The sequence below is a fragment of the Trachemys scripta genome, chromosome 11, assembly GCF_013100865.1.
Source record: "Trachemys scripta elegans isolate TJP31775 chromosome 11, CAS_Tse_1.0, whole genome shotgun sequence".
NCBI lineage: Eukaryota > Metazoa > Chordata > Testudines > Emydidae > Trachemys > Trachemys scripta.
In genome coordinates this window covers 3,672,209-3,693,506 of record NC_048308.1, presented here as the reverse complement: position 1 = coordinate 3,693,506, position 21,298 = coordinate 3,672,209, and the positions used below count along the sequence as shown (strand labels likewise).

Below are 21,298 nucleotides of genomic sequence, written 5' to 3'. Positions count from 1 at the left end.
GAGGAACTGATGAGCGCTGGGGGAGGTGTAGGTGAAAAAAGCTGAGGGAACAACCCCCCCCCGCAATGTGCTGTACGGCCCAATTCTGCCCCCAGAGAGACGTGCGCACCCACAGCACAGTGTGGCCGCTGCCCCAAGCCTCAGGGAGGTTGTAATTCAAATTTTCATGGCAAGTCACCGAAATTCTGCTTTGTGGTGCTGACACTGTCCTGGAGACGGAGTTGGTTGGTTTTCGGTAAAATCTGAGGAAAAATCCTCCCGCGTGTTCCTCAAAGGGGGAAAAAAGCACCCCCTGCCAGGTATTGTTATGGCTGGGTTTCTTCAGCTCTACGTGTAACGTTAAACAAGTCAGTCGTGCCCACTAAAACCCCAAACAACGAAGGTTGAAAAGACGGGTAAATATCGCCCGAAAAAGGGAGGAGGAGGAGGAAGATGCAAAGGAAGCCCCACGAGATGCTGGGTTTGTGGGTGATAGAGAAAGCCCTAAAATTAGATAAGAGATTTGAGAAAAAAAACAACAACACACGAATCAGCCAGAAATCTGTTCTCACGAAAGCAGATTCTAATACATTTTTTGCAGACTCTGTTGTCTATGGCTGAAAAGCACGTTTTTAATAGTGTTCTCTGGTGGAAAGAAAGAAGAAAGCAAGGGTTTAAGTCGCCAAACACTAAAATACTCATTAAATGAAGATTGAATGGGGAGAACAGGGATCTGTAAAGAAACACCCAACTCTATCATAACAGCACCAACACGACGTTGTAATGACGAGCAGGATTAACTGGATCAACTCATTAATTAAGCAGCTACTTTATTTTTAATTGACATCCTAGAGTAAATCAAAACATGATTATTTTAACTAAATTGTACCTGGATTTCATGAATGCGACCAAAGCCGTCCTTCCAGAAGAACTCAACTAGATTGGAGAGGGTTTTGGGTCCAGGCATTTCTTGCAGGCTCTTCACGTTGCAGTGGTGGTGCTGAGTGGGTTTCAAGAGTCCCTCTGCCCCCTCTGAAACTGCCACCATCGCCTCCTCTTTGTCCTTTGCTGCTGCTGTTGCAGCAGCTGCTGTTGTAGTGTTATTTTGCACCTCCAAAGTCTGGCTGCTAGAACGTTTGGTCAGTTGGTGAAACCCGCTGACAAAAATCACACGAGAAAAGCAACTCCTTTTCTCAGGCTCAAGCGCCTGTTTGCAACTGCTGGTCAAGATTTTGGTGAAAAGAGGCATTTTTTTCTTATATTCAGTAAAAGTTCTATTTGGTTTCTGCAGCCGCTTTTTATTTGATTGCCGTTTCTCTTCTGCTTTAACTTGCGCAAGCAGCACTTCTCCAATCTTTTAATGCCTGAGCATCGGTTTACACAGACCATTATTAAAGGCTCCCTCCCCTAAGGCAGGAAAAGGGGTGGTGGTCTGGAATGAGACTTGAATAAAATGAGCCTATTGTTTTAATTCAAATCCGATAAATTTACTAATTAAGCCTGCTCTGAAGCAATCAAGGTTTAGATTCCACCCTTCCACCCCCTGTTTTGGCAAAAATCTCTCATGGATTACAGTTTTCTCATTCATTAAAAAGTGGTGTTAAGATTAGTAAATGATTTTTTTCCTGAAAGCTAGCATTTCCACCTTTTAGCAAATACTAAGGTATTTTAATAAAACTTATGTAACTACCACTCAATGTGCCATAAAATACAAGAACGTTTTTATTCATATATAAAGACCAGTGCCTTTCTACAGCAAATATGTTTGCCAACAATTCCTGTGATGATAATCAGGTTGCCCATATGTTTTCTTTGTTCTTGAATTTATTGCACAAGTATCTCTCCTCAGTATGCTGTACTTTCCTCCAGAAGTAACTTCTGCATGTTTTTGTAGAACAGTTTCAACTGAACATTATCTTGTAATTGCATGTCATGTTCAGCCACCCTTTGACTCTCGATAAATATGTACATATCTATAATGAACTGTGATTATTTTTTCTGCACAGGGAATTAAAGTTAAAACTGGATAGCAATTTCTTTTGCACAATTTTAAAAAGAATTGAACCAACAAAAGCCTGCTAAAATCAAATAGTGTGTAATAGCTATTTTTTATAGATTAAATCTGTTTTTATCCTTTCTTCCAGCAATTTTTAGTTACTTCAGTCCTTTTTGTCAGCTTCACTGGCCACACTTCCCTTTTCCCTCATCCATGGCAATTCTGTCCCTCTGTTCTACAGACTTAATTGCCTCTTGGCTTGCCCAGACAAAACCTTCTTTCTTGGCTCTCCATGTTATAACTGTTCCTTTTTCAGTTTCTACCTTGTCTTTGTTTCTCACATCTCTACTATACAACCTGTCACTGAAAAATAATAATAGACTTCCACACTTTATAGCACCAATATTCAGTAGTAAAAACACTTTTTCTGCAGTGGAAATATAGTGCTGTCACTAAGGCAATAATGTTCAGGACTTAATCATTCTATGCCAGTGGTTTTCAACCTTTTTTCCATTTGTGGACCCTTAAAACATTTCAAATGGAGATGCAGACCGTTTTGGAAATGCAACCTGTGGTCTGCAGACTCCCACCATAGAAGTCTTAGACTGAAAACAGACTGAACAGAATTCAACTATAAATGTTGAACGTGCTCGGCATGGCGTCAACATTTGAAGTAGCATGAAAAAGGGCACTAAATGGTGGGCTTCTATAGTAATGACAAAACTTCCGGGTTTTGACCTGTAGGTGGGGGTATTCACATACTTTTGATTGATCAGAAAAATGGAATGCCTTTTCTGGCATCTGAAACTTTATTTTCATAGTCACCTTTCGTAGACCCCTTAGAGTCTGCTGCCCTCTCCCCGGACCACTTCCTACCCCGTCTCCTTGAGCTTCCCAGAGTAAACCATTCCAATAAAGTCTCTGACCTGCACACTTTGTCCCGTTTCTTCCTTGTGGGTTTGCACAGTCTGTATTGTCAGGTAACAAGCAATGAGCTCCTGGGTAGTAGCAGAGAAGCCATCTGCTCCCTTCCACTGCCCTGCCTCTGAACTGCTCTGCTTCCCTTTTAAAGCCCTGCCTCCAGCTTATGCAGATGTGTCTGAGCAGGGCCACCTGGGCCCAGAGCTGTTCCTTAGCCCCGTTCTCCAGTGAGAGGTTTGTATATCCCAGGGATCGGCAACCTTTGGCATGCGGCCCGTCAGGGAAATCCGCTGGCGGGCCGGGATGATTTGTTTACCTGCAGCGTCTGCATGTTCGGCCGATCGCAGCTCCCACTGGCCACGGTTCACCATTCCAAGCCAATGGGGGCAACGGGAAGAGAATATACAGTACAACTTCCTGGTAGACAAGTGTTCAGAAGAAATCAGAAAGATGCTAATAACATTACCATTACTACAACCACAGCTTAATTTAGTATTAACTCTGATCCCCTTGCTTATGCCCTTCAGCACATGCTCATTTATCAGATTATTTCCCCCTCAATATTAGTAGTTGCAAATATTTGGTGTACTGGTTCTGTTGTGTTGTGAGGGTAGTTTGGTGAGAGGTTATGTGCAAGAGGGTGTGATGGACAGCTAGCCGCCTTAGATGGACTTTTGTGGGTTTATGTCAGATTTGGTGTATGTGTAATAACTTTAACTGCTTGACAGTTAAATTGAGGGAGGGTTATTTTGTGCATTAATTTCCTAGGTTTTGTTAATGCTTAATCGGGGATGAGGGTTTACAAAGTGTGTGAGAAAGGAGGGATATTGATAGAAGGTAGAAGTGCATTTGTTGGTAAAGAATATTTTATCAACAGTAGAGAATGAACCATGATGTGTCAACAGTCACACATGAACCCTCCTCTGCTGTAGGATAAAGCCTGAAAGAAAAGCATTGCTCCTGCCAAAGAAGATGTATGTGCACCTGGCCAAATCAATCTGGTTTGCATGTGCCAAACTTGCATGCACCCCTTCCACCATGCATCACACTTGTGTGTCCCAGGCACCCTCGATCATCACTTGATCACATTTGTTATGTGCAAACAGAATAGAGTTCAAATTAGTGATATATATGTACTTAGGGTGGGGAATGGGGGGGAAGGGGATAATTGCCATGGGGCCCAGGTGATTTAAAAGGGCCCAGGGGCCCCCGGTTGCCACCGCTGCTGCAGTACCGGTAGCGGTGGCAGCCCCAGTCCCTTTTAAATTGCCCAGGCAGTCCACAGAGCCCCTAGGCGCACATGGGGTGGTACCAATGGCAGTGAAGGCAGACGAGCAGGCATGTGGAAGCCCTGCGGGCATGTGGAAGCACTGTGCGTGCACACACAATTTCATTCCATGATGTATTTATTTAATTTAAATATATAATTCAAAATAACAACTTTTCACTTGCAAGCTTTCTGCTGGAGAAACATGACCCCAGGAAATAGTCTGATCAACTGCTCTGAGACTTGGCAAATGTGTACCAGCATCAGGGTGTTTAAGGCATAAATATTTAAATAATTAAAAACACACTGGAGCAAAGGAACTGGAACTAAGCTCTCTCCCTTCCCACTCGTGACCACTGGACTATAGCATCATTCTCACTCTGTCTTTTAACACTAACTAATTGAAACACATTTTAGTGATTACAACAAACATTTCTTCCCATTTCTAGTCTTTCAGCTCTTTTTCATATCAATACATGATGTTACCCTGAGCCTTGAAAGCCCCTTATCACAGTCTTTTTAACTTAAATAATACACTTTGTCCCACTGTATTTGCCTCCAACTTTTGCTGACTTTCATAATATGACTTTTGATATTTAATGGGATCACAGCACAATCTCATATGGCATACCTCCTTGATTTAAAACCTGGCTTGTATTTAGTTTAGGGCTCCTGGCCTGCCTCCCAGCCCAGGAAGGACTAATGCCTAAAATCTTTTCAGGCCCTTTTGTCAGGATACAGTGTATTCTTTGCACACAGTAAAACAGTTCAACATAAGTTCCACATGTTGTTCAAGAAAGCTATGTTGGCCTGGTGGGTGTCCGAGATCAGGGCGCGCACACACCTAGAATGGAATGGACATGAGCAACACATCTCAAAGAACAACAGTTACGAAAGGTAGGTAACCGTTTTTTCCCAAGGCTGCTGTTGAAGCACACTGGACTTTGGGCTACACCCTTCCCCCACTTATTGAAAAGATGACCTTGTCCCTTTCCCTTTTTTGAGGACCGGTAAGTAAATGTCCTGGCCAGTGTGGAACTGGGAAACGACCTTGGGCAGAAAAGCCGGATGCGGGCGCAGCTGGACCTTTTCCTTGTAGAAGACCATATATGGCGGCTCCGAAGTGAGCGCCCTGATCTCGGACACCCGCCAGATTGACATTATAGCCATCAAGAAGGACATCGTCCAAGAGAGGGGCAGGAAGCTAGGGTTTCAAAAGGAGGACCCATGAACTTTGAGAGCAGCAGATTCAGGTCCCGTGGGGGAACCGGATCTCAGACGTGCGGGTACAGGCACTCTAGACTTTTCAGGAATCACGCCATAATGGGATGGGTGAAGACCGACCTGCCCGGATTGATTTATTTTATAATTACATGATAAAAAGAAGAGAGGAAGCAATTTTTCAGTAATAGTGTGCTGTGACAATTGTATTTTTATGTCTGATTTTGTAAGCAAGTAGTTTTTAAGTGAGGTGAAACTTGGGGGTACGCAAGACAGATCAGACTCCTGAAAGGAGTACAGTAATCTGGAAAGTTAGGAGCTACTGAGTTAGGGCACTTGCAGCACTTTTGGAGGGGAGTGCAACTGAGGAAGAACTGCTCTAATCTAGCACTCAAGCCTCAAACTGGTAGATATCCCAGTAAAAAATGTGTGTAGACGTTTACAGAATTAACTTTCCCTCCTTGCCTTACTGAGGGAGCCAGGAATATAAATGACCATTGGCTTTTGAATGATCCATACTGTCAGAAACAATGCGGAAAAACTAGCTTTCCATGCAGCTGCCCCAGGATGGTAGGAATTGAACTTGATTTCCCAATGTATTTTTGGACATCCCTGCAGTTAAAAAGCCATGTGGTTAGAAAGCCCTGCCTTTTGCTTTTTCTGAATGTCCACACACTCCTTCCACAGGGGAGAATTTTTCAGGCAATCTATGCAGATACCTCCATCACAGAGTTCTCTGCATACTTTCCCATTTCGCATGGGTTTGTCTGTTAGTGTCATATATGAGTATGAGGTGAGAGCAGAGCTTGTATAGTCAGTTATGAAAGCAGCTTTGGTTTAAGAAAAGTCTGTTAATATAGATAAACTTTAGGTTTCTGCACCCCATCATCTATCACATGACAGCCACTAAAATCTAAACCAAACATTTTAACAAAAGAGATTTAAAAAAAAAAAAAAGATTAAAGAAAATGAGGAAAGAACTTCAAGTCCATAGCAGTGCTAGCATTCCATGTGACTGTGTTCAGTATTTAATAAAGAACATTAATTGATTGCAACAAGAGAGAATTCAACTTTGCACATGGATTTTTTTAACAGGTCTGGAGCCTGACCCTTCCCATGCTTCTTTGTTACTTTTTTCTAATGAAGTGTTGGTATTTGAGATATGGAGGGATATAACTCATAGAGAAGACTTTTAACATGTCTACATAGCAGCAGCTTTCTCTGTTCCACTGAGCCCTTCCCTATTTCTTTTCCTTAAGTACAAGTCACACAAAGATAAGTAAAGCTGTGAATACTGTAAAGTAATTAACTAATCAAAGGATTAAAAAGCAAAAATTGGAAGGTTAATGAGCCTGTTCTCCCTTGGAGATATTACTAACTCCCATTAACAGCAATATGAGTTACAAACAAACTTTGAAAAAAATAAACTGTTAAAGTCCTAATCCTGCAACCCTTAATCCAGTGGTTCCCAAACTTGTTCCACCGCTTGTGCAGGGAAAGCCCCCGGCGGGCCAGGCAGGGTTGTTTACCTGCCGCGTCCGCAGGTTCAGCCTATCGTGGTTCCCAGTGGCCGCAGTTTGCTGCTCCAGGCCAATGGGAGCTGCTGAAAGCAGCGCGGGCCGAGGGACGTATTGGCCACCGCTTCCAGCAGCTCCCATTGGCCTGGAGCAGCGAACCGCGGCCCCTGGGAGCCGCAATCGGCCAAACCTGCGGACGCGGCAGGTAAATAACCCTGCCCGGCCCGCCAGGAGCTTTCCCTGCACAAGTGGCGGAACAAGTTTAGGAACCACTGCCTTAATCACGAGTCCATTTACTTACTCAGTGGAATTACCTGCGTGAATACAGGATTCCTTTTATGAATTGAAGGCATAAGATTGTGGCTATGGACTTGATCCTGCTCTTACTGTAAAGCAATGGCAAAACTCCAAATGATTTCAACAGGATGAAGTTCAGGTCCTGTATTTGTAAATCAATCACTTTTGTACTATATACTGAAACGTAGGAAACTAAAATATTGCATTTGTCTTGTTCACTTGAACCCTAATGTACTCTCTACTATGACTATATAGTTTTGTTTTCACAAATCATCGCCCTCAACTCATATTGAACTCAAAGTTTAGATTTTGTTAAAATGAAACATTAGAAAAATACCTTAAGACCAATACAAATATTTCCATTAATTTGTGCATACAGATTCCAAAGGAAGAAGTTATTTTAAAAAAAGTGAACATCTGTAATGTTTGCAACCCAAACATTGCAGCATATTCTCAGAGCTATGAAACCTGGCTATGAACAAAAGTAAAATAGATTTAACTGATTTTCATTGTACACACTGAGAATAATGCAAAAAGTAAACAGCATAAAAAATGAAAACAAAATTCTTGACTGTATTTGTTATTAGTAACGTAAGTAAAAAGGCATTTATTTACAGAATATGATTTTTATTTCAGTGTCTCTTAAATATTTTTAGCTATTTATTTTGTGACAAGCCCAAACTTCTAAAAATGTTCTCTATAGTTTGTTTTTTTATTACTTTTAGTAAATATATCTATAAAATTGTAAGATTTGTGCATGACAACTATTTTCAAACTCAGTTGTAATTAGCAATATCTGCTGCTCCACTATGGAGAGAGTTTTTATTTAAAGGGAGACTATTAGCTTAAAATATAGTCATTTTAAAATAGCGAATTAAAAGTAATTTCCATTACTACAACTGTTTATAAGACCCACAGCAGATTTTTGTGGCTTTACAATCTCATTTTCCTATTCCAGTTTGAGGTTGGAAAGGAATTTTCCCTCTGGTCAGATTGGCCGGGACCCTTGTGGATTTTTTGCTTTCCTCTGCAGCATGGATCGCCTGTAGGAGCATCTGGACATATCTCATCTAGTCAGTCCCCTGACATTGCAGAGGTCTTGGCCATTGGTAACATAGGTGCCGACTTCCTCTCTTTCCCCTGGGTGCTCGACCCCCCAGGCCCTGCCCCCACCCCACCCCTTCCCCGCCCCCATTCCAACCCCTACTCCAAAGTCCCTGCCCCAACTCTGCCCCCTCCCTGCTCCTATTCCAACCCCTTCCCCAAATCCCAGCCCTGCCTCTTCCCTGCCTCCTCTCCTAAGCACACCATCTTCCTGCTCCTCCCCTCCCCCCTGGAGCTTGCTAATGCCGCCAAACAGCTGTTTGGCAGTGGCTGGGTGGGAAGCGCTGGGAGGTAGGCGGAGGAGCAGGGACGCGGTTTGTTCAAGGTGGGAGGAGGATTTTCCCTATGGGTGCCCCAGCCCCGGAGCTATGATTGGTGGCAACTTAGTTTCTCCTGTTCTCCAGAGTGAAACTAAAGAATTTCAGTCCTCAAGTCACTGAGCTTAATACAGGGATAATATAAGGGCCTGTGATATACAGGAAGTCAGACTAGATAATCTAATGATCCCTTCTGGCATTAAACACTAAGAACATTAAGCACTATGAAAATGACATGCTTTTGAAAATGTTATCCTTTGTGATTACCTTTCTTCTAGCCTTCTATAGAAACAGGATGGTGCTTTTCCTTCAAAGTCTGAAATAGAAAGAGAGAGGAGAGGATTTAAGTTATAAAAAGTCAACAAACAGTTTAATGTGGAAGAACTTGATTTAACTTAGAGAACTCCCTTTATAGGTGTGTGAGGAAGAAAACATGTTTTTTCACAACAGTGATAGTATCTCTTACCTTAGGTCCCACTCCTACAGTTTTTGCTCAGGCAAAAGTTTTTGAAATCAATGGGAATTATGCTTGAGTAATGTCTGCTGGATAGAGCCCTTTGTGGATGTTTCCCTAATTTCAGGTCGCTGGTTAAGATCAAAAGAGAAAAAGTAAAATAAAAAGTCTGGATTTCATCAACAAGCTGTTCAGCTTTTATTCTTCTCTGGCTAATTGTCTCTCAAGACTCTCAATGTGGTTAAACCAGTGTTAAAAAGAGGAGAAATACCTATTCATTTGTTTTACTTAAAGTTGTAGTCTGTCTCTTAGTCACATTCACTTTTCATGTCTGTGTCTGACAGTCCTGGAGTTTTCATTTTAATTTGATCTCCCTTCCACAGATTTATATTCTACCACCTAGAGTGAATGTACTGAATAGTTCTACAGCTTCACGTCAAGATTGCATATGGTCCTGTGGCTTTCATTTTAATTAAATGGAAAAAGCTGAACAATGCTAATGTGAGATCATGAAAACATCTGCTGGATGGCAGTACGTGAATAAAAATTCACAGATGTAAACCTGGAACTGTGAAAGATAAGACATATTCAGATACAATGAGAGCGTTTCGTCATAACATTATAGGAAAGACACTGGAAACAATCGAAAGTTGCACTAGAGACTTGGGGAAGTTGTTCCAGTCGTTAGTTACCTTTGATGTTAAATATTTACATATTATATTTCTAGTCTCATTTTGTCTAGGTTAGGCTTCCAACCATTGAATCTTTAGATTTTGATTGAATGGCTTTTTCTGCTAGACTTAAGAGCAATCTATTATAAGAAATCTCTTTACCATGACAATACTTGTAGACCATGATCAAGTTTCCTTTTAATTTTCTCTTGTTCAATCTATTTAGTTGATCCTTCTCTAGTCTGTCACTATAAGGCAGGTTTTCCAGAACTTGAATAATTCTTGTAGTTTTTTTCTGAACTCTTTCCAATTTTTCAATGTTTTTTTTGAAGTGGGGACAAAACAACTGGACTCAGTACCAAGTAATGCTCTCGCTAATTCTGTATACAGAGGTAATACCACCTCCTTACTCCTATTTGATATCTCCCCATTTATACATCCAAGGAGGACTCCCACTCTTGTAGCTACAGTATTGCACAGCAGGATCTTGTTCAATTGGTTATCTAGCACAGCCCTTAGGTCCTTTTCAGAGCCATTGCTTTCTAAAATACAGTCACCCATCTTATAAATGTGACCCATATTCTTTGTCTCTAGATGTATCACCTTGCATTTGGCTGTGTTTAAACACCTTATTCAAATGATCCCACCTTTCCAAATGATCTCGATTAGTCTGTAAAACTGTCTGTCCCCATGGTTATTTACCTCTTCACCAATGTTTGTGTCATCTGCAAATTTTATCAGCAATGATTTTATTTTCTTGCAAGTTATTGATGAAGATACTCAATATCATTGGCCAAGAATGATCCCTGAAACAATCCCACTAGAAATGCCCCTCAGTGAATGACAATTGCCAATTTAAAATTACTTTTTGCAATCTGCCAGTTAACCAGTTTTTAATCTACTTAATATGGGCTATATTGAGTTTGTATAATGCTGTTTTTAATCAGACTATCAGGTGGGACAAAGTCAAATGCCTTAAGGAAGTCTAAGTACATTATGTCAACACAGTTACCTTTATTAACCAAACCAAGCAAAAAATGAGTTTGCTTGACAAAACCTATTTTCCATAAAACCATGTTGATTGGCATTAAGTAAGATACCATCTTTTAATTCTTTACCGATGGTGTCTTGTATCAGCCTTTTCATGGTCAGAAATGACTTCTTGGGTTATCCACTCAGCCCTCTCTGCATTTATAGAACCTCTTCCTAAACCATTTATTTAAAATCTTATCTTTTACATAAATGATAATAAAATATCCTATTTAATCCAAGCCTGATTAGCAGAATGATCCCTTTTACAATCAAACCAACAAACAGCATGAATTTCACAACAAACAAACATATAATTTGGACTGTTAGGACATCAGTTTACAGAAAAGAGCCAGGATAATTAGAAACACTAGGAAACTAGTATGCACAAAAAAATAGTGCAGTGAAAAGTATTTATTTGATAAGTATAGAATAATAATAATAATAATAATAATGGAGATATCCCATCTCCTAGAACTGGAAGGGACCTTGAAAGGTCATCGAGTCCAGCCCCCTGCCTTCACTAGCAGGACCAAGTACTGATTTTGCCCCAGATTCCCAAGTGGCCCCCTCAAGGATTGAACTCACAACCCTGGGTTTAGCAGGCCAATGCTCAAACCACTGAGCTATCCCTCCCCCCCGGGAATGGCCTAGCAATTAGAGCAGTTAATTAAAAGTCTGTTCTATCCAATCTATGTATTTATAATGCTCTCATCATTGTCTCATCTAGGTACCAAAATATAAGACAGCAATGCTTCAATCCAAAAGGATTTTTGTTCTCCACCCTTCTCTTGTTTATTTTGCATTCTTAAGGGGTTGTAAAGCTCCAACTTATTCTGATCTTCGGTTGTAAGAAAGTCCATCACCTTGGGCTTTGACAGCTGCATCTCTCTTGTACGTACCTATCAGACAGTCATGTCCTCTTTACTCTTCTAGTTGTCACTATGCTTACCTAACATTTACAACTCTCTCTCCTATAGCAACCTCTCCAGCCACCTACATTTTTTAAATTTCTGTTCTCCAAAATTTCCTGGTCGTGTAGTGCCCAGAACTGAGATTATTATTTCAGGTGTGGCTTCACTTTCTATTGCTCATTTCCTTCATACAGAAATTCAAAATATAGGCCTCTTCACAAATATGAGATACAATATCGCATTGCTCTCACCAACATGCCACATGACAAACATTTTAATGATCAGATTAAATTGATCAGATTATTATTAAAATGATCAGATTAAATGTTAGCACCAAGGAATGGTCAGATTAACAAGAGTGTTTTATTTGTTCTTGTTCACAGCTCATTATGACAAATCCTTGAAAAATGGTACTATTAATTTACTAAATTAATACAATTAAATATTCCTACAGCATCACTAGCAAAACACTCCTGTCCTGAATTTAGACAGGTATTCACCTAGCTATATTTATGCCACACAGATAAACTTGAATTGCCTGCCAGGATATTACCCTTGCAAGATGGCTTTTGTAAGGACAAAAAGTGCAACATTAATCAACTATTACTTTGTTATTACTGAAGAAAACAGAATGGGCCTTCATTACAGAACAAGCCCATGTCACACATTAACACTATCTTAAAGTCCAATAGTCTAAAATAGTATATAGCATAATCTTCTATTTCCAGAGCACCAAACTAGCATTATTTCTTATTTTCCTAAATACAGATCTGTTTGGTTCATTATGGAGGTATCAACTTCAGCTCCAAAATTAAGGATGAGTTGAGTTTTACAATTAAAGCAGAGATTTAACATCTTTATGTACAACCAAATGAACATTTACTGAATATAGAATGAATTTTCTGAAAATTGATAAGTAAATCTAATTAGTTTAGAATTAAAATTAATTTAAAAATAGATCCTTTAAGAAATTTGGATCCTGCTTGTATCCCAAACGATCTCATCAGAACACCAGACTTGCCTCAAACTTTTCATATAACTTAAACTCACTAATCTTGTGCCTAGGCTATATGTGAAGAAGTTTTACAATTAATAGTAATTTTTTTCTGTTACTCTGAATAAGAAAAGTTACTTACTTGTACAGCAACTGGAATTCTTTGAGATGTTGTCCATATATATATATATTCCCTTCCTGGTACACATGCCTTCAAGCTTGGAGCATTTGGGCCAGCAGTAGTTGTTGGGTCTGCACATGCACCCTGAGTGTCCTTGCATTCCCATACTGAAGGAATAAAGGGTAGTGTGGGTCTGAGTGCCACTCAGTTCCTTCATAGAACTCTAAATCATAGAATGTCAGGGTTGGAAGGGTCCTCAGAAGATCATCTAGTCCAACCCCCTGCTCAAAGCAGGACCAATCCCCAGACAGATTTTTGCCCCCCTCAAGGATTGAACTCACAACCCTGGGTTTAGCAGGCCAATGCTCAAAACCACTGAGCTATCCCTCCCCCACCACTCTGAAGTGGGACGCTGAAGCAAAGGGGAATAAAGGTGGGTCATGAAATTTTATATATAATATATATGGACAACATCTCAAAGAACTCCACTTATTGTACAGGTAAGTAACTTTTCTCTCTTCTTTGAGGGCTTGTCCATATATATATATATATATATATATATATATATATGGACACTCCCCAGCAGCGATCTGACTAAAGTGATGGGTGCTCTGAGTTTCACTTAAAGATAGACTGTAAGAAACAGCTCTGCCAAAGGAAGCATCTGCTCCGGAAGCTGTCACTAAGGTACATCTGATTAAACGTATATATAGAACCCAATGTGGCTGCTTTACAGAATGTTTCTCAAGGAAGCAGACAAAGCTGCCTGTGAACTAGTGGAATGGACTCTAATATCTGCTGGAGCTAATTTAGCTAGTTCATAGCAGAGTGTAATCCACCCTCAAACTCATTTAAATAATCTTTGGGTGGAAATAGGATTGACTTTTATCTTCTCAGCAACAGATAAGAACGGTCTAAGAAATGAAGTGAAAGGTATCATTTGCTGCAGTAAAAAGGCTAAGGCCCTAGGCACATCAAAAGGTATGTAATTTAACTTAACCATAGAATCATAGAACTGGAAGGGACCTCAGGAGTTCATCTAGTCCAGTCCCCTGCACTCAAGGCAGGACTAAGTATTATCTAGACTGTCCCTGACAGGTGTTTGCCCAACCTGCTCTTAAAAATCCCCAATGATGGAGATTCCACAACCCCCCTGAGCAATTTATTCCAGTGCTTAACCACTCTGATAGTGAGGAATATTTTCCCAATGTCCAACCTAAACTGCCCTTGCTACAATTTAAGCCCACTGCTTCTTGTCCTATCCTCAGAGGTTAAGAACAACAATTTTTCTCCCTCCTCCTTGTAATAACCTTTTATGTACTTGAAAACTGTTATGTCCTCTCTCAGTCTTCTCTTCTCCAGACTAAATCCATTTTTTTCAATCTTCCCTCATAGGTCATGTTTTCTAGACCTTTAATCATTTTCGTTGCTCTTCTCTGGACTTTCTCCCATTTGTCCACATCTTTCCTGAAATATGGCACCCAGAACTGGACACAATACTCCAGTTGAGGCCTAATCAGCGCGGAGTAGAACAGAAGAATTACTTATCGTGTCTTGCTTACAATACTCCTGCTAATACATCCCAGAATGAGGTTTGCTTTTTTTGCAACAGCGTTACACTATTGACTCATATTTAGCTTGTGATCCACTATGACCCTCAGATCCCTTTCCGCAGTACTCCTTCCTAGGCAGTCATTTCGCATGATTAGAATGAGGTTTGGAAAAATATAGGTGGATTGATAACCTGATTTAAACTTTTCAGTAGAACTTAGGGTGTGGTCTCGGACATCTTTTCAAAGTGAAAAATAGTATAAGGGGAATCCACCATGAGTGATCTTGTTTCCCCAATTCTCCTAGCTGATGTGACGGCTACAAGGAAGGAGGTCTTTACAGATACGTGTAAGAGAACACGATGCCATGAGCTCAAATGGAGGACCCATGAGGCCCACAAGTACACCATTAAGGTCCCAAGTGGGAGTTGGTTCTTCTTATAGGTGGAAAATCTCTCAAGAAACCCCTAAGAAATCTGAAAATAGTGGAATGGGGAAAAAAATTGTATACCCCTCTGTAGGTGGATAGAATGTGCAAACAGCTGCAAGGTGCACCTTGACAAAACTAACTGAAAGTCCTGAGTTCTTTAGAGAGAGTACCAAGTCTAAAATGGCAGGGATTTGTGTCTCAAGAGGCTGAAAGTGATGGTGTTCACACCAAGCTGAAAATCTCCACTTAGCTGCATAAGTCTTCCTGGTAGAGTCTTTTGGCTATTAGTTAAAATGTTCTGTGCACCAACTGAACATAACTTCACTATTTCTGACATTTCTATTTCTTTGGCTTCAAGGTCCAAACTTGTTGCTGATTTGCCCCAGCAAGAAAGTTGTGGGACCCTATACAGTGAGGGCTGCCTGCCCAGCCCTATCAACTCTGGCCGCTAGGACACACCACCCTGCATCAAAGGATAGTCCTATCAACTGTGGCCACTAGACCACACTGCCTTGCACCAAAGGGCAGCCCTATTGACTCTGGCCACTAGGCCACATGGCCCCGCACCGAAGAGAAGCCATGTTGACTTTGGCCACTAGGCCACGCTGCCCTGCACAGGAGGAAAGCTACCTTGATGTCTATCCAATACCCCGTGACAGGGTGTACTTACTCAGTGACACAGTCATTCAGAAACCAGGCTGTTAGCTGTAGTGTGGATGTGCTGGGATGAAGGATGGCTCCTTCATTCTTAAGCAGGCCTGGGAATAGTGGAAGCAGTTTTGGAGGATGGTTTGACAATTGTGACAGTTTCAGGTACCAGAACTGCCTTGGCCAGGCAGGAGCGATCAGGATGACCCTGGCTGCATTTTGTCTGATCTTTCTGAGTACCCTTGGGAGTAACACAATCAGTGGCTAAGTGTGCATCAGTGCACCAGACCAAGGAACACATATGATAAGGATCCTGGACTCTGTCCCCCTCTGGAGCAGAAAGTACTTGACATTACTTCTTCCTATCAGTCACAAATAAGACTACTGATTGGATGATCCCATTTCTTGAAAATCAACTGAATAACTGGCTAGTGAATTGTCCATTCATGCTCTGATGAAAAGTATCTGCTCAAATCATCCACCAGTGTTCTGCAGCCCCATATGGTGAATTGCTGAGAGAAATATCTGATGCTGAATGCACTAATTCCATAATTGAACTGTTTCTTGGCACAGAGGAGCTAGAGTCCCTCCTTGAGGGTTTGTATAAAACATGACAGTTGTGTTGTCTGTCATTAACTGAATAGACAGTCCATGTATTGGAGGTAAGGGCTCCATGAAAGCTTTGCACACTACTGAGTTCTTGAATATTGAGTCTCCATTTGCCTTGTACCTGATTTGTGATCCAAGTGGGGTTCCTCTACTCAGTAACGAAGCATCAGTCACTATGGTCTTGGTTAGGATAGGTGGGAGAAAGGGACTCCCATTCATACCTTGTTATGGTTCTTCTACAACGAAGAGAGTAGAGAATGTCTTGTGGCACCATCAGAGGTATGTCTAAGTTGTGCTAGCTCAGAATGTGCACTGATTTCAGCCAGTCCTGCATGCAACAAAAGTGCAGTCTAGCATGCAGCATGACAAAATGCAGGCGGCCATGTGACCCAGCAGATTTAGACAAGTTCTTAGTATGGTTTGAGGATTTGTCTGAAGCTGGGAGACAAGCATGGCCATAGTCTGGAACCTGCTGTAGGTTAAGCTCTGGCTGTCTTGGGGTCTATAATGGTCCCTATAAATTCTTGTATTGGTGTTATAATGGCCTAAAAGTCAACAGAGAAGTCCAAGGGATATGAATAGCTAAAATATGCTTTGGATGGAGCGCTATACCTCTGATGAGCCGGTCATCCAGGTATAGAGAGACACTTATTCTCTGTCTCCTTAGGTGTACTGCTACTACTGCTAAGACTTTTGTACATACCCTTGGTGCTATAGAAAGGCCAAAGAGAACTCTATATTGGTAGTGGTTTTGATGTATCGTATCTCAGGAATTTCTTGTGACCCGGCGTATGGCTATATGAAAATAGATGTCCTGCAGGTTGAGAGCCGCAAACCAATTTCCTTCATCTGGAGATGGTATTATGCAGGCTAAGGTGTCCATTCTGAACTTTATTCAGTGGATAAAGGTATTAAGTGCTCTCAAATCCAGAATTGGCCCTTATCTCCCTTTCTTCTGGGTATGAGGATATAGTTTGATTAGAAACCTTTCCCTCGGTTGTATAGGAATCTCTTCTATTGCTCCGAGAGACGGGAATGAATCTACTTTCTGGAGTAACAATCTCTCATGAAAGAGGTCTCTGAATAGGGATGGGAAAAGTGGAGAGTAGGCAGGTGTAGACTGATACAGGAATCCCTAAGTGTGAAAAGCATCATCTGTTTTTGTTCTGAACAAATCTGAACCCTCAAACAGAAAATTCTCCACTGTTGATTGCACTTCTCTTGGGATCCTGGAACTTTTCCCAGCATAGATGCATGCAAAACATCCAGTAACTTACTAGGAGCGCTCTGTACCTTCTCAAGCAGAATCTGAAGTGATTGGACTACTCTCATCATCTGTTTCCGGAAGCTTTTATAGTCATCCAGATGAGACTGTGCTAAAGGGATCACTGTCTCATCCAGAGACAAAGAAGAGTGGTTACTGGTGCCTGAATATCCTAATTTCTAGGTTGTTGTTCTTCCTCGAGATGCTGAGTATCATGAGGGGATGCTTGAGGTTATACTGTTTCTTGCCTCTGAGTAGCTCTCTGAGACAGTACATGTGAGGTATGCCCATAATAAGGACCCCACTGGTTCCAATATGGCCATACAGTAGCCAGAGTTGAAATGCTCAGATCCAATAGCTTTATCTCTACCTAAGAGGAGCCAGCAGCCAGTGCTGACATCAGTGGTACTGCACACACCTCAGTAGTCTCTGTATTTATTCAGATATAACTTCAATTAATGGTATTGGGTCAGTAGTACACTCCCTTGAAGACCCTCTGGTACTCAACTCAGGCTGTGAAATCTCCTTGGATTGAGAATGAAGGGATTATTTTATCTCTTCTTTACAGAGCTCTCTTGAGAAGAACTGCCTCTACTCCTTTCCAACTCAGTACTTAACAGGGACAGTCCTACCCAAATCCATGGAAGTCCAAAGGAGCCCTGCAGCTAACGGATATTAAGCTCCCAGGGGCACATCTCTTTACCACAAACTGATGTACCAGGTACAAAGGCTGACCCAGGTCTGAGTCAGGCCACATGGAGAAGTTTAGAAGAAACATTTTAAGCCTTGCTCCTCTGGCTTTTAAAGTCCTTTTAGAAAAAGGGCTTGCGGACAATGCATTTACTGGGGATATAGGACTCCCCCAAACAAAACAATAACAAAAAGATACCTTGTGTGCCCATCAGTGTGACATGTCCTGGTAGGGGGAAGGTTCTGGTCAAAAATATATACAAGGGAAGGAAAGATTTTGGAAAGTTTTAAATTCTAACTAAAGCTCATCAAAAAGGTGAGTGCCAATGGGCAACTACTAAATCTAAATAACTAAACTAGAAATTAGTGTATCAAGTGAGAGTGTAGCTCTGTCTCAAACCCGAAGGTGGGGAGAAAGAACTGTGTGGCGGTTGGTCCCGCACCACCTTTTATGCCCTTGGGATGGAGCAAGAGGGCACTCAGGGCATATCTGCACAGAACCAATGGACACTGCTGACCAAAAGATGCAATCTCAAGCTCATAGGGTGCATGTGTGCCGAGATTGGAAGGACTATATATACACATACATACATACACACACAAGATATATATAGTCCATATATATATATATATAGACAGGCTGAGGGGGAATATGATTGCTCTCTTTAAATATATCAGAGGGATAAATACCAGAGAGGGAGAGGAATTATTTCAGCTCAGTACTAATGTGGACACGAGAACAAATGGATATAAACTGGCCGTCGGGAAGTTTAGGCTTGAAATTAGACAAAGGTTTCTAACCATCAGAGGGGTGAAGTTCTGGAACAGCCTTCCGAGGGAAACAGTGGGGGCGAAAGACCTCTCTGGCTTTAAGATTAAGCTTGATACGTTTATGGAGGGGATGGTTTGATGGGATAACGTGATTTTAGTCAATAGGTCAATAACGTGCCATTGCTGGTAATTAGTAACAATGGTCAATGATGGGATATTAAAAGTTACTACAGAGCACTTTTTCCGGAGGGTCTGGCTGGAGAATCTTGCCCGCATGCTCGGGGTTCAGCTGATCGCCATATTTGGGGTCAGGAAGGAATTTTCCTCCAAGGTAGATTGGCAGAGGCCCTGGAGGTTTTTCGCCTTCCTCTGCAGCATGGGGCAGGGGTCGCTTGCTGGGGTCACTTGCTGGAGGATTCTCTGCGATTTGAAGTCTTTAAATCATGATTTGGGCACTTCAACAGCTGAGTCAAGGGAGAGAATTATTCCAGGAGTGGGTGGGTCAGCTTTTGTGGCCTGCATCATGCGGGAGGTCAGACTAGATGATCATAATGGTCCCTTCTGACCTTAAAGTCTATGAGTCTATATATGGACAAGCACTCGAAGAGCTGAATGTTTCTTCAACAGAGGCTGAAGAATTATTTTTCTATAGAGAATTCCACGAAGATTCAAAATGGCTGCTATCTCCCATTAATAGGACTGAAGCAACCACGGAGGAAGAAAACGGACATCCTTCTACTTTACGGACCTTTGGACACCAAAGGCTTCCTGTAAGAGAGAGTCTCTAATTAGGATTGAGCACTATCTGATTGTGGTAATGGAGTTCAGAAGAGTTTAGAGTTCACAAGACATCATCAGTTTGGGAGACTCCAACGTTAACACAGATCACAATATAAAACCTCCTGCCCGCTTCACTTTTGGTTTCACACAGGCAATGGACACACCCACCGACACAGGGGGACAAACCCAGGACTGGATATAGATATTAGCAATGCAAGAACTATCCTTCCTTCTTCAGGCAGAGATCAGTATTTCCCCCAGCACATAACAGGAAGCTGTCATACCATCGCTCACCATTGGAAACTTGGGGCCCTGCTAAATTCCAAAAATTGCTCTCAGAAAATTATTCAATTAAGAGCCTCAGGAGAATTAGTAAAACACTGCAACCAAATCCCTGAAAAGAGTCTTGGGCATCAAAGCAACCTTCCCACCACATTGCCCCTACACATCTATCCACCCAGATTCTTATATTGACATCCATTACCTTAGTATCTGAGTTGAGTACGCCACTGATGTGTAAGTTAAGGGTATTCTGCACCTTACAGGATGGGCGCAGAGCTGAAGCAATTCCACTGTTCCTTTCCAATCTTCTCAAATGAACTGAGCGTTTGGGTGCATGGCAGAGAAAACAGGAAAAAATTAAGATTATCTTCAACTATAGCAGAGATCATTATTCACTTCTTCCAGTGAGCTGTTCATCATGCAGGTCAGCTGAACATCTGCATCAATAAACCAGGTACAGTACAGTCCAACCAGCCTTTGGTAACTACCCTATGGACCAGAAAAAGTAGGTTACACAATAAAAGCTGTCTTAAAGGATGAAGGAAATTACACTAGAAACTGCATGGGGATACTTTGAAGTGTTCACTTTAAAATGTGAAAGAGTCACTTGAAGGTGATCTTTTAGTGAAGGTTTTTCTGTATATCAGTAAGTGACCTATGAATAGGCATTCTTCAGACTATTAGTAACAAGAATTTTGAAAACTTGAAAGATCTGAGTAATCAGATTTATGGGACATTAGCAGGCTATGATCCAGATACAGTTATGCATAACTTTAAACAAGGGAACCTATTGTTTATTTTAAAACGTAGCAATGTTCTCTCTAAGCATAGTAGAATACACACTAGCTGTTCAACTCCGAAGACCTAGATTCTACTCTTGCAATGAGTGGCAGCGGTTTGCTTAATTCTTACCACACATGCAGTTGTGAGTACTATTTCTGTGCTGAGAACAGTCTGGACAGCAGAGATCTCCATGCATTGTGTCGTAGCAGGAGGGCTAGATGTCAGGACCAACATACATTATCAAAGCTGCAGAGCACATCTTTTGCTCGAGCCAGCGCTATAAATGCATCATGAGGATTAATATAACTAGTAAATTACAGCCATCTTCACATCTGGCATATTACAGCTTTTTCAAAGTTTGTAACAGCAGAAAGTGGTTCTGAACTGAGCATTAAAACCTGGCAGAGATAAGTGTCCCACTAGGAACATTGACAAAATTGTCTGTTTAATGATCACATCATCCCACTTCGTCATTCTGTTCTGCTAAACAGATAATTCAACACACTGCTTTGTGTAAGGCCCAAGACAAAGAGAGCAGATATGAGGAATGGGCAAATGTTCCAGTGCTGTGCCCTTGCTTATTGTCTAAGGAATTCAAAGGGGAAAGGAACGAGCGTTAAGATTGTACACACATTATTCCTATATAGGTATCTTAACTCAAGCTACCCAAGCACCACCTTGACTGGTTC

The 21,298-nt window shown here is 41.4% G+C and overlaps 1 protein-coding gene across 1 annotated transcript in view; it reads right to left on the bottom strand.

The window, feature by feature from the left end:
* LOC117885095 (cytochrome P450 27C1) overlaps positions 1–1,402 on the bottom strand; it is a 36,567-nt gene extending 35,165 nt beyond the window's left edge. The window contains exon 1 of the mRNA XM_034786244.1: positions 869–1,402. Within this exon, the coding sequence (XP_034642135.1) occupies positions 869–1,228 (360 nt within the window). The 5' untranslated portion in view covers positions 1,229–1,402. The remainder of the gene's footprint in view (positions 1–868) is intronic.
* Between the last annotated feature and the right edge of the window lie 19,896 nt (positions 1,403–21,298).